The sequence below is a fragment of the Coturnix japonica genome, chromosome 5 (assembly GCF_054131305.1).
Source record: "Coturnix japonica strain WE chromosome 5, WE-NBRP24, whole genome shotgun sequence".
NCBI classification, from domain to species: domain Eukaryota; kingdom Metazoa; phylum Chordata; class Aves; order Galliformes; family Phasianidae; genus Coturnix; species Coturnix japonica.
This window is the reverse complement of record NC_140667.1, coordinates 25,998,285-26,014,342: the sequence shown is the minus strand read 5'-3', so window position 1 is coordinate 26,014,342 and position 16,058 is coordinate 25,998,285. Positions and strand designations below refer to the sequence as shown.

The 16,058-nt window shown below is 41.0% G+C and overlaps 1 protein-coding gene across 5 annotated transcripts in view; it reads left to right on the top strand.

Moving 5' to 3' along the window:
- The window catches only part of PAPLN (papilin, proteoglycan like sulfated glycoprotein), a 58,194-nt gene that overhangs the window by 25,621 nt on the left and 16,515 nt on the right, over positions 1-16,058 (top strand). For 3 of the 5 annotated variants that reach the window (XM_015864586.3, XM_015864585.3, XM_015864584.3), the window contains 11 exons: positions 5,586-5,701; positions 7,019-7,079; positions 7,387-7,489; positions 8,400-8,530; positions 8,878-9,001; positions 9,677-9,757; positions 10,440-10,612; positions 11,191-11,314; positions 11,796-11,922; positions 12,600-12,665; positions 14,645-14,852. In XM_015864586.3, the coding sequence (XP_015720072.2) occupies positions 5,586-5,701; positions 7,019-7,079; positions 7,387-7,489; positions 8,400-8,530; positions 8,878-9,001; positions 9,677-9,757; positions 10,440-10,612; positions 11,191-11,314; positions 11,796-11,922; positions 12,600-12,665; positions 14,645-14,852 (1,314 nt within the window). The remainder of the gene's footprint in view (positions 1-5,585; positions 5,702-7,018; positions 7,080-7,386; positions 7,490-8,399; positions 8,531-8,877; positions 9,002-9,676; positions 9,758-10,439; positions 10,613-11,190; positions 11,315-11,795; positions 11,923-12,599; positions 12,666-14,644; positions 14,853-16,058) is intronic. The other 2 variants (XM_085548897.1, XM_015864587.3) reach the window with 1 other exon arrangement.

Genomic DNA, 16,058 nt, shown 5'->3' with positions numbered 1-16,058 from the left:
ACACAGCGAGTGAAGACCTCAAGCCATTCAAACTAATGTTTTGCTTCTTTCTTCTTCTTCTTCTTCTTCTTTTTTTTCTGCTTTTTTTCCTTCTCTTTGAGAAACAGTTTATCTTAATAAGCTGCTCTCCTGTATCATTTTGTGTTTCGCTTCCTGCTGTCACCATCTTGTTCTCTCTCATTCTGTTTTTTTTTCCCTAGGTTTGTTCAAATGCAGTTCTTTGATTGCTTATTCATTATTCATAAAAATGGTTCTTGGCATTCTTCACCTTCAAAGCTCTTTGCAAGCCTGCTGTGTCTGAGCCAAGATCAATGGTTAAGAAGGAATTATAAAAAATGCTTTGTTCATGTACTTCTGATTCATTTGCCTATATTTTTTGTTGCATTTTAGGCTAATAGCATAGCTGGTTACAGATGGATTTATCTTGAAAATGCATCTATTGGAATAATAGCATACAACTGCATTATAAATGTCTGAGACATACTGAATGTTCTCAGCCCCCAACAGCTAGGTGTGAACAATGCCACATCTTGCAGCGCTTAGCTGCTTGGAGATATTTTAAGTGGTCATCGCTGTAGTCCAGAGCAGGTCTTCTGAACACAGAAAGGAGAAAGAAATAGCTCACATCCTGAAGAGCATGTGGTTTTAGCATACATACCAGATGTATTGTTATTCAGAGCCTTGATGGCATTGCTAGGCTTTGCTGGCCCTGTCCAGCCTCCTTGCACGTTTCCCAGAGCCAGGAACACCATTTGGGCCCTCAGAATTGTCAGCCCCACAACAGTAGCACCATAGCAGGGCCTGTTCCCAACACTGAGGAGGTGCTCGATGCCTGGGGGTGGCTGTGAGACAGGTCTGGCTTTAAAGCCCAGCCTTGCTTTGCTGCCCCTGAGAGATCCTGCTACTGCACCCCAGCTCCCATGGAGCAGCCAGTCCTCCTGGCACCTTGACAGCTCTGTTGTTTTGTTTTGTTTTGTTTTTCTTCCTTTTTTTTTAGTCTACCTCATTAATCTTTCTTTAAGAAATTAACTTTTTCTAAGCAATTATTATTCAAACTTATTAAAGCTACATTTTTCCACAGAGACTTCTATTAGCCCAGTCTTTGGCAATGAAACCATTATTGAATAAATGGCAGTGGTGATAGCTTTCTTCTGTTTTTACCTTTATTTCACATATGTTTCAACAGTGAAGCTATAATTCAAGGTGTGTTAAGATAAACCTTATTTCAGAAAATATAGACCCCAGGAAGTTGGTTTTTAAGCAACAGTACTGTAGTGTTATTTACTTGAGAAATACCATGAAAGATTAAAGAGAGACACTCAGATTATAGCTGTAGTTTTACACCAGAGAAATGCTATATAAAATGACATTTACATCTGGGGATTCAACTTCGCATTACTCAAGTTATCATTGGAAGCTGTATCTAAATTCAGCAGGTAACAAATGTTCAGAGTTGTGAACAATTGTTTGTATTTCCTACGTAACGAATTTCCAATGTAAACTTACAGTGTCAGTTTCCCACCAGTCATGATGCTGGCAATGAGATGTTTCTGGGTCTGAATGGAATCTCTTAAATGCAGGATGTAGTTTCAGAAGTCAAAATAACAACTTTTCAGCATCCAGAAAGATCTTTCAATTGCAGTGGAACAAAGATACATGACCTGCTGGGCTAAAATTGAGCAGTAGTCTTGTCCAAAACTGATCATGATTGTTGGAGCTGTATAATGTGGTATTTTATGGCTGCTTGCCTATTTGGAAAGGCAGCATAAAAAGTCATGGAATAACTAAGGTTGAGTAGGCCATCAAAGATGCCCAATGAGTAGGGAAACACTCGATGGAAGATTTTGACCAGAATTTAGCTTGTTTGAACCTGTGATTGCAAATCTTCACTGCTCTCTTTGGACTTTGTAGTAAATGCATGTTTGCTTTCATAGCTTATTACTAATATTGGAGTTGGGTCAAGGCATTAGGAAAATACTTATGTTGACTCGTAATCCATATTAAGTTATATGAACTTTGTAAATGTTTGTACAGTGCACATCTGGGATGCGCTCCCTCTGCCTGCTCATAGTTTCCTATCCATCTCATCGAACTGATTGAGAAGTGTTTCAAGGGCCCTCTTTAAGTTGTTCCTACATACCAACAGCACTTTCAGGCTTTCTCAGTCAAGTGTCACTCATAGCTGCTTCTCCAGTATGTTTCATATGTAAAAATATATATTATATGATATATATTATACTATCTAGTGCCATTTTCCAGAGTTTTCAGACACACACAGTAAGCTACATACTGAAATTCTCTTTAAAGACAAAGACTGCAGCTGTAGCGATTCAGAGACGTAGGTCTTCTATTTGTTCTGTCAAGAAACTGATGAAAGCAATGCGCTGTCCATAAAAATGAAATCATTGACCTTCTAAACTTTTGGACCACTGCAGCTTGCTTACTCGTGAGCATGTGGTTCCAGCATCATGTTTTCTTCATCACTGTTGCCTGAAGATAAACATTTCCTGTGTTTTAACAGGCAATAAAATGAGACAGAACAGCTAGACATTAAATGTCTGTCCTCACTGGAGTTTTCGGAAGTAAGATGGTTATATATTTTCTCTGGCTTCTCCTGAAACATTAACATATATACTTACTGCAGATAGAGGATTTACATTCTTGTATGCATGCTAAACTTGGGGGGGGGGGGAAGAGGGATCTAGCCAATTGAATTAATAGCAATGATTAAATTTTAAGACCTTTAGTTCCAGAGTCCAGCAGGGCCTGGGATTTAGTCATTCTGGCTGACAATAGATAAAAGCATTCTGGAGTCAGAGCAGAGCATAAAGAGTCTTTGGGGACAGAAATTAGCTGATAGCATCTTAAAACATCTTGTTATCAGATTATATAATAATAGATTCCTTATTTACTATGTTTCTTTATATCCGTGCATGCATGCAGTTACTGACATATGAGGGAGTTGGGTTCCTATTAAAATATTTCTATATTTTATATAGGATATACATTATATATATTTTATATATTCTATCACCATACAGCTTTGAAGGATTCTTCTGACTGGCACTCATTTTGGGGTGTACATAAATGGAGTGATACTGAGAAAATGATCGTTCCTGCACTCTGCAGATGTATAAGCCTTCTTACAAAGAGTCCCTGCTGATTTTGCTCTCTGTAGAAGGAATAAAGAATGCTACTTCTGTAGGAGGCATATTGGAATATTTATCATGTTGGTGTGTGTGTCAGGGAAGGGTTTTCTGTCCTAATTGCCTTCCAGTAATCTGACTTTCAAATACTTCCCCTTTGGATTTTTATCTACATGTTTTCTTCACCCTTATGTTGACTGAAAGATTCCTTGTTTCCAGGGTGAGCTAATACTGCTCCTAAATCAGTCAGCTGATATAGAGGAATAAGACTGCAGAGAATTAGATTGGTGGCGTGTTTCATTCTTTTGGGAGTAAGGGGGCAGAATTAGGTGCCTGAAAGAAACACTTGGGGAAATAAGATGCTTTTCTGAAAGCTAAACTCTATTGATGGGATTACTCCCAGAAAGGAAAGTGAGAATGCCAAAGACAAACACTGAGCTGAATATTTGGAACAGAACAATGGTAGCTAGGTTTGGTAAGGGGTCAGAGAGACATTGATTTGGTGGACAGAAAATATGTGGAAGTGGCTGTAACCTGGGTAGTCCATTGACTGAGCAGAGTGAAGACAAACAGAGTCTGAACTAGAAAGCTTGTCCAGAAGGATTTTGCTTGCAGGGGTGTTAGAAAGAAATGCACGAAAACTTACATGAAGAAAATCAATAGCACAGAGGCCAAGAAAAATGTGCTTCACATTAAAACAGTAGAGGCAGGGAGAAAATGGAATGACTGTGGAGAATGATAGCTGTGGGTTATGGTCATAGCAACTGCATAAATATGGTAAGATATCTCTGAATGTGTTGCTCTGTCTGTAGAAGGGAATTACTTCTTAGAAGTGGCCAAGAGGAAGAAAAACAAGACTATAACTCAAGAACTTGCCATCAGGCAGGGAGTATGTGCAGAAAATTACAAAAAGTGTTTACATGAGAAGGTAGGATTAACTCGTGCATCTTGCACGAGTTGAATTCATTGGATAATTTATTAGGATAGCTCCTATTTCTAGCAGAGATTTGTATGTCTTATGTAAAAATAATCAACTGAAGTGAAAAATACATTCAAGAAGTGCAGAGCCTTCTCTGTAGGCTCTGGAAAGCAACCCTTTGTGGGTGCAAGGTGTGAACTGAGTGGGGTAATATCCCTGCAATAGTTAAATTCTACATCTCTAGCATGTTCCTCCACTCCAGTAGAAAACTGTTACAACGATGTCAGCTGGTTGATCATCAGGGAGTCATTTACATGAGAATGCAGGAGGGATAACAGGAAGGGATGGTAACAGAACACAAGCAGGGAGATGTGGAGGGTGAGGCTGTGAGGTGAAGTAATCTAGTCACAAAAGGGGCTCTGTGAGCCTGGAAGATAGGCTGGGAGCCAGACCCAGAGGTTATGCAGATTTGGAACACAGTGTGGGTGAAGAGAATTAGACTGTCTCTTTTTTTTTTCTTTTTTTTTTTTTTTTACCTTTTGTTTTCAATAATGGATTGTAATTACACACCAAAATAACAGCCTTAATCTGAATTAGCCAAGTTATTGTTGGCCTGCACGAACCAGCGACTATTGAAACTGCACTGCAAATAGGTAGTGATGTTGTGAAGTGGTGCTTTCTTGCAATACTCAGCTCTCACAAGGAGAGCAGCATCTGCTTTTCATATCTCGTCTTTACAGTGTCACTGTGTGATCAAGCTGTCATTTACTGTGGTTTTTTTTGTTTTGTTTGTTTGTTTGGGTTTTTTTGCCAGTATTGCATCCTGCAATTATTTTTGTTTTCAGGATGTTGCTATTCTTCCCACTAAATCATAGAATCATAGAATCCTTGCAGTTGGAAGGGACCTCTGAAGGCCATCTAGTCCAACACCCCTGCAGTGAACAGGGACACCATGTTTTGCTATATGCAGATTCTGTTAGCTGCAGCTTCTTTATTGAAAACTTATTTTGTGTACTTCTACAACAATGTATTTTGTGTGATTCTATTGCAGTTATAACATCCAGGTTATCGTGCTGATTTCTCTTAACATCAGTATTCAGAATGACTTTCTGCAACAGAATGAGTTAAGGCTGGTGCTAGTGATGACCCATGCTTTAACACAGAATGTTGAACAGGGGGGTTGTATTTATCTGGTCTAGAGTGACAGTGCTCACAGCTCCTAAATGAACTGTTTGCCTCTCCTGCCTTGCTGAGAGAGAGTTGTTATCTTTCAGATGATTGTTTCAAAGTACTGAGATTATGAAGTTGGAGCTGCTGTATGTCTTCAGGAAACTACTACTTCTAGTTACTAGAGGTTTGGATTTTCTGATGTATTTTTCTCTGCTACATTTCATGCTAGGAACACAAGGCAGCAACACTGTCTGTTTTGCAAGAGGACAGATAGGTGTTCTGTTCCATTTTCATTGTGTATGTTTGTTGTTTTCCTTATGTTTGTTTGATATGTTTTGTGTTATTTACAGGGCCAAAGGATGAAGCGTCAGGCTGGTGTTTGGGGAAGCTGGGGTGAATGGGGCAAGTGCAGTCGGAGCTGCGGTGGTGGAGTCAGTGTTCGACAACGGCGCTGCTACTTCCAAAGGTGAGGTCTAACCTATTTTTCTTTCTTTAAATGTATTCTTCTGCTACCAAGCTCCTGTATGTATGGTTTAGTATCCATTCAGAACCAAAATGTCATGATTCCATAGGAAAAAGTCATCTAAGTCCACTTTGACACAGTCCTTAGCTTTAGTCTCATCACTGCTCTTTGGAAGAAGACTGTCTTTAATATGTCTTTGCTTTGACTCCTGTGCTTGAGTGCAGTGATGTCTCTTTGAGATCTGAGGCTGTACAATGAGGTGACTGACATGGCAGCACCTAATCAATCAGGTCTAGTGTGGGAGACCTGGGATTTGGAGGAGAGGTCAGAGCATTTGGTTGCTTCTCAGGAGACAGTGTCTGTGCCAAGATTTTCTCAGGCTTATGATTTTGATTTCCAGGAAGATAAATTGCCTCAGTGTGTGGTGCAGGAGTGGAGTAGGCTCAAGTAATGGTAATGCAGTGACATCTCTGGTTAGATTAGTGATGACAATGACTAGAAGTGTACTTGTTGGGAATTATGAACCTGAGAGGTTCTGTTGTATAAAAAGCAAGAAAAGGAGAGAGGAAAAAGAAACCAATCAGCCTCAATAACGTCTTGGGGGGGGGGGGGGGGGATAGAAACCACCTCACCATGATTAAAGAAAGATCATCTTTGAAGCCTCCCTGTCGTGGTATACATTCATGTCTTGATGCCTGCTTAGAATTCCTGGGGACTTGTCTCTCCATTTTAGAAGTGCTGAGATGTTAGATTTTTGTTGACTTTTCAGATCAATATACTCTGTGGCTGTTATTCTCCATAATTCTCAGCTGAAAACATTTGACTGGAACCAGTGTTGTATGCTCTTCATGAGCATCTTTAGCTCTCCCTAGGAATGGGCTTAAAGTGCATATAAATAGCACATTAAGTGATGTGCATACCTATTCTGAATTAGTCACTGCTGTCTTTCTCAGAATATGTATCTAGGTCTGGTAAGGATATGTCAACTATATGCCAGTGGACAAAGGACAAAAAGCTCTGCTTCCATTACTTAGCTCTTCAGCATTATGTTTTCACTATCCTGTAATTGTTCTTATTTTATGTTTCATTTATGACAGATCACAGTCTGTAGCAGAAAATAGCACTGTAAAATGCAAATTTCCCTTAGTAAGAAAAAGTGCTTTTTCATTATTTTGCTGCTTCAGGAGATTGTGTTTATGAAAACACAAAAATTGAAATATTATATGCTCTATGTGAAGGTTATTTGGGATATCTTCCATGAGATGATTTTTTTTCCTGTGTTCAGACAGCTTAATGTTTTGGTTTTTTTCGATCTTTCAGGACAGAAAGTACTTCCAGTTGCATTGGACCAACTCGAAGCTATCGCTCATGCAATATTCAGGTAGAGTACAGTGTTTGTACACTGTTGGGTTGTTTGATTTATTTATTTATTTATTTATTTATTGCTTTTCTGTTGCTTATTTTTCTGAGACAGATCATTCATGTTCAGAAGTAATGTGCTATTGTTAGATTCTTTCTCTGGCATTACTGATGAATCTTGTTCATCAGTGGTACCTCTTCAAAAGAATATCAATCCTAGACAAGAATTTATCCTAAGATTTTATGTGTGAGTCAGAAGGGATGGTTTTTAGCTGACATTCTCCTCCTTTTCCCGATGACCTGGTGAAAATGTTTTCTCCTCCAAACAGAGCTGCCCAGAAGGCTCCAGAGATTTCCGGGCAGAGCAGTGTGCAGAGTTTGATGGGACAGAATTTCAAGGAAAGAAATACAAGTGGCTTCCATATTATGGAGGTAATAATAAGTCTTGCAAAGTAGAGTTACTCTTAGTCTCTGGCTATCAACAGTATGTTTTAAAGTGATATGTTTGAAGTGACATTATTAGAAATAATGTTATAGACTGTATTCTTACAGTAGATATTTCCCTAACTGTAATAGCAAGAGGGTTCGGGGCATGGAAATAATCTTTTTGTCGGTAGCAAAGCATTGCTGACATGAAGATGCTGAATATATGGGCAAAGAGACACCTACCAGAACAGCAGTACATAATTGTCTCTTGTAACAGCTGTTCCTTCAGGAACATTGCTGAAGAAAACTGGAACTGGCTGTAGCTAGATCATAAACTATTAAAGAAGCTGCAGCTCTGCTGTATTTTACTGTATTTGTGAAAGAATACTAGCAAGATGCATGAGTAATAAATGCATGTAATTAATAAGTCTTTTAGAAAACATGAGATTTGCAATTGGCCCACACTTTCTTGAGAAACCACTTCAGAAGGCAGGTTTAGGAATGAGAGTTCCTCACTCTATCTTTGCTATCATTCTTAGTGGCTCGCTGTCTGTTAAAATTACAGCTTTCTTGTGTTCTGTACCAACACTTGTTCTCTTTCCAAAAAGCTTTGTACTCACTCCATGGGGCATAAGAAGAGTTCTACTAAGGATCAACCAAATATCCCCATGGGCCAACATGACCTCTCTAGTACCTGCCAATCAGGGTGCCTGAGGAAAAGTATGCATACAGTGAGGTTTTCCCAGTGTACTTTTCCATCGTCCAGAAGTTTGTGACCCAGAAATTTGCTCAATGTCTGCCACTTAATATCAGTTCACTTTCTGCTTCTGTGATCTAAAACTAGGACTCTGATGCATTAGCAAGCTATTAGCCATGGTACACACTATTTGTTTTGTTTTTTTTCCTCTCCTACCAGCACCCAATAAGTGTGAGTTAAACTGTATTCCAAAAGGAGAAAACTTCTACTACAGACACAAGGAAACTGTGATAGATGGGACTACTTGTGAACCTGGCAAGCGAGATATCTGTGTAGAAGGAGTTTGCCAAGTGAGTCATCCTGTTGCTTCCTTTCTCTGCCATTGCATCTATTAGTCTTCCAGGTTCTTCCCTTCGTTCTACTTGTCCCCTTGTAATAATATCTAAAAAATGGATTCATTCAGTTTCTGAGATGCTGAGGATATCAACAGCATTTATCTCCCTGTCTCTGGAAGTGAAAGGGAAGAGGTCAGTTCTGTCCTTCTCTTGACAACAGCTTTCCTACCTTCTGATTTATATTTATACCACACTCCCTAGATTCAAGTTTTGTCATAAGAACAGCCCATCATTTTAGACATTTTGTCTTTCTTTTTCTTTGTCATTATTGTTTATTCATATTATTCACTGTGCCCTGACAGGCTGTTGGCTGTGATAACATACTAGAATCTACCAAGAAGGAGGACAAGTGCCTGCAGTGTGGAGGAGATAATAGCACCTGCTATGATGTGAAGGGCACTTTTGATGTGCCCAACCTCCCCAAAGGTACAGATGATCTGTATAGTTCAGGCAGGTGGAAAGGGGAAGTTTAAAACTAGACTAATGTGGCACTTCAGCATCAGAAAATGTATTGATTGTTTTACCCAGAGAATCATTTTCTCAGTCTCCGAAGAGTCAAATGTACTTGAAATGCTGCTGGTGTCTCTAACAGGTTCAGTCTCTAACAGGTGCTATAATTGTGCAATGTGAATATAGTTCTATACCATTTTCCTAAGACTATCCCCATACAGAGTGTCTTGAAAGCCCTACTAGAATTTCTGCAAGGCTATAAATGGAACTGAGTCTTCTGCATTTGGCCAATTTTGAGTCATTTCAAGGCAATTGTGCTGTGATCAAGTTTTAGTCAAGACCCAAATTACCAGTTACTGAAATCCTAGATTTTAAAATCTAAAAAAAAAAAAAAGATGTTTCACTAATTGGTGTGCTTACTTTTCTGAGGTGTGTGGTTGCAACTGTATGCACATGGACTGACATCTGGAGAGTTTTTGGTGAAGCTATTCAGAGAACACATAAAGTGACAACTGAAATGCTTAGAGCCACCATCATAAAGCTCATCCAGTTGTTCAGATACCAATGAAATTGGAAGAATCATTGATGCACAGATATGACTGTGTACTATCAACAGATAGATATTGGATAATCCCCTTCATTTTTCTTCAGGGTACAATCAAATCTTCATCATCCCTGTGGGAGCCACCAGCATCCAAATCAAGGAGGTTATGCCCAGCAGGAACTTTATAGGTAAGACTGATATCAGAGCATGTGTTTCAGTCAGTTTGGATTCCAACCACTGCATTAAAATTGGATTTTCAGGTACGCTAGGATTTGGGAGGTTTGCCTTGATAGCTTGATCTGGCAGAAGGAAAAAAATCTTTGAAAATCAGGATCTGAATACTGAGTATCTTTGAAGTATAAGTGATGCTCAACTTTGGGCTTCAGATTTACCTCATTTTCACTGAAAACGTTAAAGTCAGGACAGGAATAAACTGGAGGAATTTGGCTTTGCAGCATGTAAGTGTTTTCTCTGTAGGAAAACTGGCAAGAACTACCTGAATGTACAGCAGCTTCTGGCAAGGAAGTGCTAGGCTGGTCCAGCATTTTTGATGGATAACCTTCATCTTTATTTGCTACACCTGTGATGCAGAACTCAGCAAAAATGGGAGCATCCCTGTTGAATTTATATTGTTCATTTTTATATGTGAGTTTGTGCAAAGGTGATAGGTGCTGCCATGTTAGATTGTGACTCAAGAGGACTACAATATTAATGCAAAGAGATGATGCTCAAACGATGACACTACGAGCTCTGTGGGTTGCCAGTACCTTGAAAGTCTAGAACAAACACTGTCTTGCAGTAGCTAGAACCAGGTTTCATGCCATAAATGTTATTGTATTGCCTTTTCTTCTCTGGCATGTGTTTATCCAGCTGTCAAGAATGTGCAAGGGGATTATTATCTGAATGGGCACTGGACAATTGACTTCAGCCGAACGCTACACATAGCTAGCACAGTTTTGCACTATGATCGTGGCTCAGAAGGTGATCTGGCCCCAGAGCTCCTCCATGCCAGGGGTCCCACTACAGAGCCCTTAGTCATTGAGGTAAGTGGCTGTGTTTCCTCCCACCGATACTGTCTTGTTTTGCATAGCAGTCCTCATTTTGTGCAGTGGGAGTGCATTGGTGGAAACCAGATGGGAAGTACTCTTGAAGGATAGCTGGGCCTCCAGGAATCTTGCAAAGCTGTAGGCCCTTAATCTAGACCACAGTGTTTTTCTTGCAGAAAACAGTGTTATGCTGTGGTTCTGAGGCCCAAAAAGGAGCAGAGCAAGGCCTGATGTATTCCTTCGAGCTCTAAATTTGAGATGAGTCCACACAGAATGGGTTTGGCCAGGGACAAGCTCTAAGGTACTGCATATTATAGTGTACTGTAGGCCATGTCAATGTATTACTGTAATAGACCAGGTAGATTTTCTACCTATGAGAGAGATGGATGCACCCTTTTCTGAACAAATACTCCCTAGGAAATCAGAGAAAGCAAGGAGAAAATACAGCTTAGAGGAAAAGACCTCTTTGAACTGGAGGAACTAAGTCAGCTCAAAGTCTCAGACACAGTGGGGAAATGCTGTTAAGGGAAGAAGTGCTGCTGCTATTTTCATGACTTTATCCCATGCTCTCATAGCTCATCAGTCAGGAGCCAAACCCAGGAATACAGTATGAATACTACCTGCCTAAGCACAGACAGACCTCAGGTTACAGCTGGAGCTACAGTTCCTGGAGTGAGTGCAGCTCTGAGTGTGGAGGAGGTAAGGGGCAAGACCTGGTCTCTGGCAATGTGGTTCAAGGTTTTTATCCACACCATGAAAACACAGTGTGCTGCCTCTGCAGCTGCTTCTCAGCAGTCTCCTGCTGGAAGACAACACAAATATCTGCTGGTGGCAATTAAGGTTTTCTCAAGGGAGAGTCGCATATAGAATCACAAGAGGACTGTGTTCCTTGCATTGTCCTGTCTAATCTTACATGTCTTAGTCCTCAGACTTGTTATTTGGATCCTGGATAGGTAGGGATGCATTTTATTTTGTTCTACTGTATACTGTGAGTAGGCATCATTCATACATGTGGTGACAGAACAAGAGCTGTACCTGATTCTACCAGGTTGATGAGTTGCAGGTGTGGATTCAGTTCTGCTTTAGAATCTTGTCTTAGCAACATCCTTGCATTTCAAATACTAGTGCATTGTCCTGGATGCCCTACATTGTTCAGTATACTTTCTTGTTTCACCTTCAGGCTTCCAATCCCGTTTGGTGTTTTGTACCATAGACAATGAAATTTATCCGGACTATATGTGCAGGAACAAGCCACAACCAGACAATAACCGGACATGTGGCCATCAGACTTGTCCCCAAACAAAACGGTAAGAATTCCTTTCCACTTTGGAGCTCTGTCTTCCTCCTGAGGTGCTTTTGGAGCCAGGAAAACAGTGCACTGTGCTTTCTAATAAAATCTTTCGCTTCCTAGGGAAAGCCCAAAACAAAGCTGGGGTTGGTAACTACATGACAAGCGTTTTTATGTGCACGAGGAATTGACTTGATATGTCCTATGTTCGTTTCGTAGATCAATTACATTTTCTTTCTAGCATGATTGTGGAAGATGGTCTTCTAGCCCATACAGACAGTAGGGAGTCTGTGGTTTTTGTTCTTTTCAACTGGAGCCTGCCAAAAAAGAAGAGTAGGTCTGAGCTGGTCTAATTTTGTCATTTCTGCATTCTCAGTGTCCTTGCTCTTTGAAATAGATGAATTGTGGAGTCTTCCCCTCTTCTGTTATTTTCAGACCCATTTAATCAACCATTTCCCCCTTGTCCCTTGATTGCACAGCCTTGCAATTGCCTTAAATTGGCTCTTATAAGCATCCAGAACTGTAACCAGAGCCTTAACTGCGCATCTCACTGTGTTTCTGATTGGTATAGTGGAGACCTTTGAGAGTGCTGTTGTGAGCCAGGGAGTACCTGGAAAACTGGGAACATTCCTGAATTTGTGGTAACCCATAGCTACTTGCTTTAAGTTGTTTAAATTCTTTGTTCTGTGTGTAAAGGACTTCTTACATCTCTCCGCCACGAGCCTGGAGCCACGGTGGAGCACGGAACTCTGAGATTAAGAGGTAACAATGAGGAGACAACAGGAAGGCAGCTGCTATCTTCTGCTCTCCATCTAGTTGCCCACTGGAGTCTGTGGGGCCTTGGGGTCTTTCCTTTGGCACTGATGGTAGCAGTAGCTCATGCTTTGCTTTTGATTCTTGCCAATGAAAATGATGGTGGAGGGTGCTGGCTGGCAGCTTTGCTTAGGTGGTTTTGAGTGCTGCTGTGGTAACTTGTCTGGTATGGAGTTGAGGAGGAGACAGTTTCTTCATAGCTTTTGGCTTGATAGTTGTTAGTTCAGACTAGAGTGGTGGAGGCATGTTTTGTAAGATTTCTGTTTGGTTAATCAAGATAAAAAACAGAAAAAGAGAACATGATGGACTAGTTCTATTGAATCGTTGACCAGGACTCCAGAGTGCCAGAGCAAAAACCTCAAAGTTCCTCAAAAGCTCTTCTTTCTTTGGCCTGGGTCCTGTATCAGGCAGAAAATTACTTGCATGCTGTGGTGAGTGCGAGGTTGTCGCAGATACAACACTTAGAATGTCCACTGAGAAGTAAAGTAGAATAAAATCAAAACAACTGTTCCCAGCAAACTGCTAATAGCATAGGACTTGACTCTTAGTGATCCCATTGTTATGATTAATCTTTCCATACAAAGGACATGAAACAAGTGTCAGAGATGTCTTGACTGCAGTTGAAGGAATCTGTAGTTGAGTCTATCCGGTTGATACAACCTTTCTAAAACTTCATGCTTTCTGCGCAGGAGGCAAAATACTCCTGTTTTTATACCCTCTGGAACTTTTGTAAAAGCTCCATCAATTAATTTGTTTTGAGCACGGTAGCTGCACTGCCCTAAGTGGCTTCAGTTTACTGTAATTGTTCACTTTCCAAAGGGAATATCTTACTTTGTGGTAAATTGTATTTTGTTTTAGGCTATCTGCTTCTTTAATAGCAGAAAAAAGTATTTTAAGGAAATGAACATACCTTCTCTTGGCTAAGTCTGCTGTGGAGTTTTTGATAGGATATGAATGTGAATTGGCTGGCTGAAACCTCAGTAATAGTAATAGAAACCTCAGTGCTGAGGGCAGTCCAGGGGAAGCAACTGGAAAGGTAGGGGAGAAAACGTGAACTGTCTTTACTTCCTGGCTGGGGTTTATATGTCTGAAAGAGGGAGGTAGTAGATCACCATGATGCACCCCACCCCATCACCAGTGCCTTTCAACTGCTCCCACCCCATGCTGGAGTCTGAAATCCCTGAAGTCGGGCCATGCAAACTGTGCTCCGAGCTGAATGGGCAACACTGAGACACAGGAATGGACGAGAGAAGGATTCTGCCATCCACTGTGACTGTGTTCTGCATGTTTGTACTTCTGCTAGCAAGGATGTAACATTTCTGTGACAGCTTCAGCAACTAAATGCAAAGTCAGTTTGAAGGTTTTTTTTACATGTGTTGTGTGCTTCTGTTAGGTAATCTAGCCAATGAGAGGAGTAGGGGAGTCGGGCATAGTTTGCAGGCAGACTGAGATCTCAGTTTGGTGACATCTTCTTCTTTGGATGATGGCTGGAACATGATGGATTGTTAAGTTTATGCAAGCTACTTTTAGCTGATCTGGACATTTTTCTCTTCTTTGTTTGTTTATTTTTTGTTTGTTTTGGTTTTTTTTTGTTTTAATTCCTTTTTAGTGTTCCATTCCAGGCATAATGTTTTTGCAGATGTTAGGAAACCAAAAGCCATGGAAATAAATCTTCCCCTCAGGGAGAGTTCCGCATTTCCAGAGTAACAAGTGTTTTGTAGCTGGGGATTTGCCTCTGGAGTAGGACTCATGCTTTGCATTGCCAATCAAACTAGGCAGCGCTTGGTGAAACAGGAACTTGTCTCTGACTCTCTTCTGCAAAGAGATGTTTTCCTTGTCTGACTGCAACACGGATGTGATGCTGACCTCTGTGCCTCTGGTCAATTCCGTTGGGCCATTATTTGTTTGCTTGATTCTGTGACCTGCAGGTGGAAAACAGGGGAGTGGGGACCCTGCTCAGCTACCTGTGGTGGAGGCACCCAGACTCGCTCTGTTTACTGTGTAGCATTTGATGGTCAGAATTCCCAAGGGGTTGTGGACAATGCTGAGTGTATGGCCTTTGCACAGCAGCCTCACAGCAGTCAGCCCTGCAACAGGAGACAGTGTGCGACCTGGAGCACGGGGCCCTGGTCAGAGGTGAGTCTGTGTGAGAAGAAACTGCCACATGGCATCCACTGAAGGAGGATCTGACAAAGCTTAAGGGTGAAAAGCCAGGCACCTTCTCTGGGACTGTGTAAGGTGCGTGTTTCCAAGGCAAGGTGCAGATGTATAATAATATTTGTCCCTGCAGTCCTCTAAAGAAGTTCTCCAAATAGCATCTATGCCTTTTGATAAATTTATTCCTGTTCCTTTCACCGCATGCTCTCTCCCCTGTATTTTCATCAGATCTACCAGACCTTGCCAGTGTGAGTTTCTGAGCCAGGCCTGGTGGAGGCTGGGGGGGCAGGCTAAGAGCTGCTGTCCTGCAGCTGATCTTGTGCAAAACAGGAGCTCATGGCTCCCACTTATGCTGCTTATTTTCATGTGTATTGCTGCCCCAGCATTACTAGGCCCTGAATGGCAGTACTAAATCACAAGGATCAGTAAGCAAGATGCTATTGAACTGCTGGTGACCTGCTGCTGTGTATCAGTGTAAGGCTTCTCTGGACAGCTGCAGTGTGCATTTATCCTCCAAACTACATGTACTCAGCACTGCCAGCCAGGCATTTAGAAGGCATCTTATGTTTAAAAGTAATAGATAGTAAAGGTTGTACATATCATTGAGCTGCATCTACTCAGTCCCTAAAGCACAAGTGAATTTTCTTCTTTTGAAAGAACCGTGTTGCATGCTTGCAGAATTTGGTTTACAGTCTTGTGATATTCCTTTGTCTGAGTGATGCAGCAGTATTATGAAATGCAACTTTGCGGCATGATAAGCAGGACTGTAAGGGTTTTGTTGTTGTTGTTTTTGTACTCTCACGAGATGTGGAGTGTGAATACTGAGATAATTCAGGGTTGTGGAATGAGAGCACTGTTTAGGAAAGGCACAAAGCACTAAGTGACGTGTTCTTGCAAATTGATCCCTGAGTGATTCATTCTGGGGTTACAAAAAAAATGACTGTGCTTCACCTACCTGTTATTGGAGATAAAAGGTCACTCTGGTAAATAAGTAGCAGAAACTCTGCTGGGAAGCTCAAAGTAGCTCAGACAGCTCTCAGGTCATCTCCTGTGTTAGTAGACTTTGGCAATTCCTGGAGAACTGAGCTGGGTTCCAGTCAAAATCACTGTGAATTTAACAGAGGATTGCAAAAGGCCATTTACGTGCATAGAAAGATGATGTCTCACAGCTCGACACCATGAAGT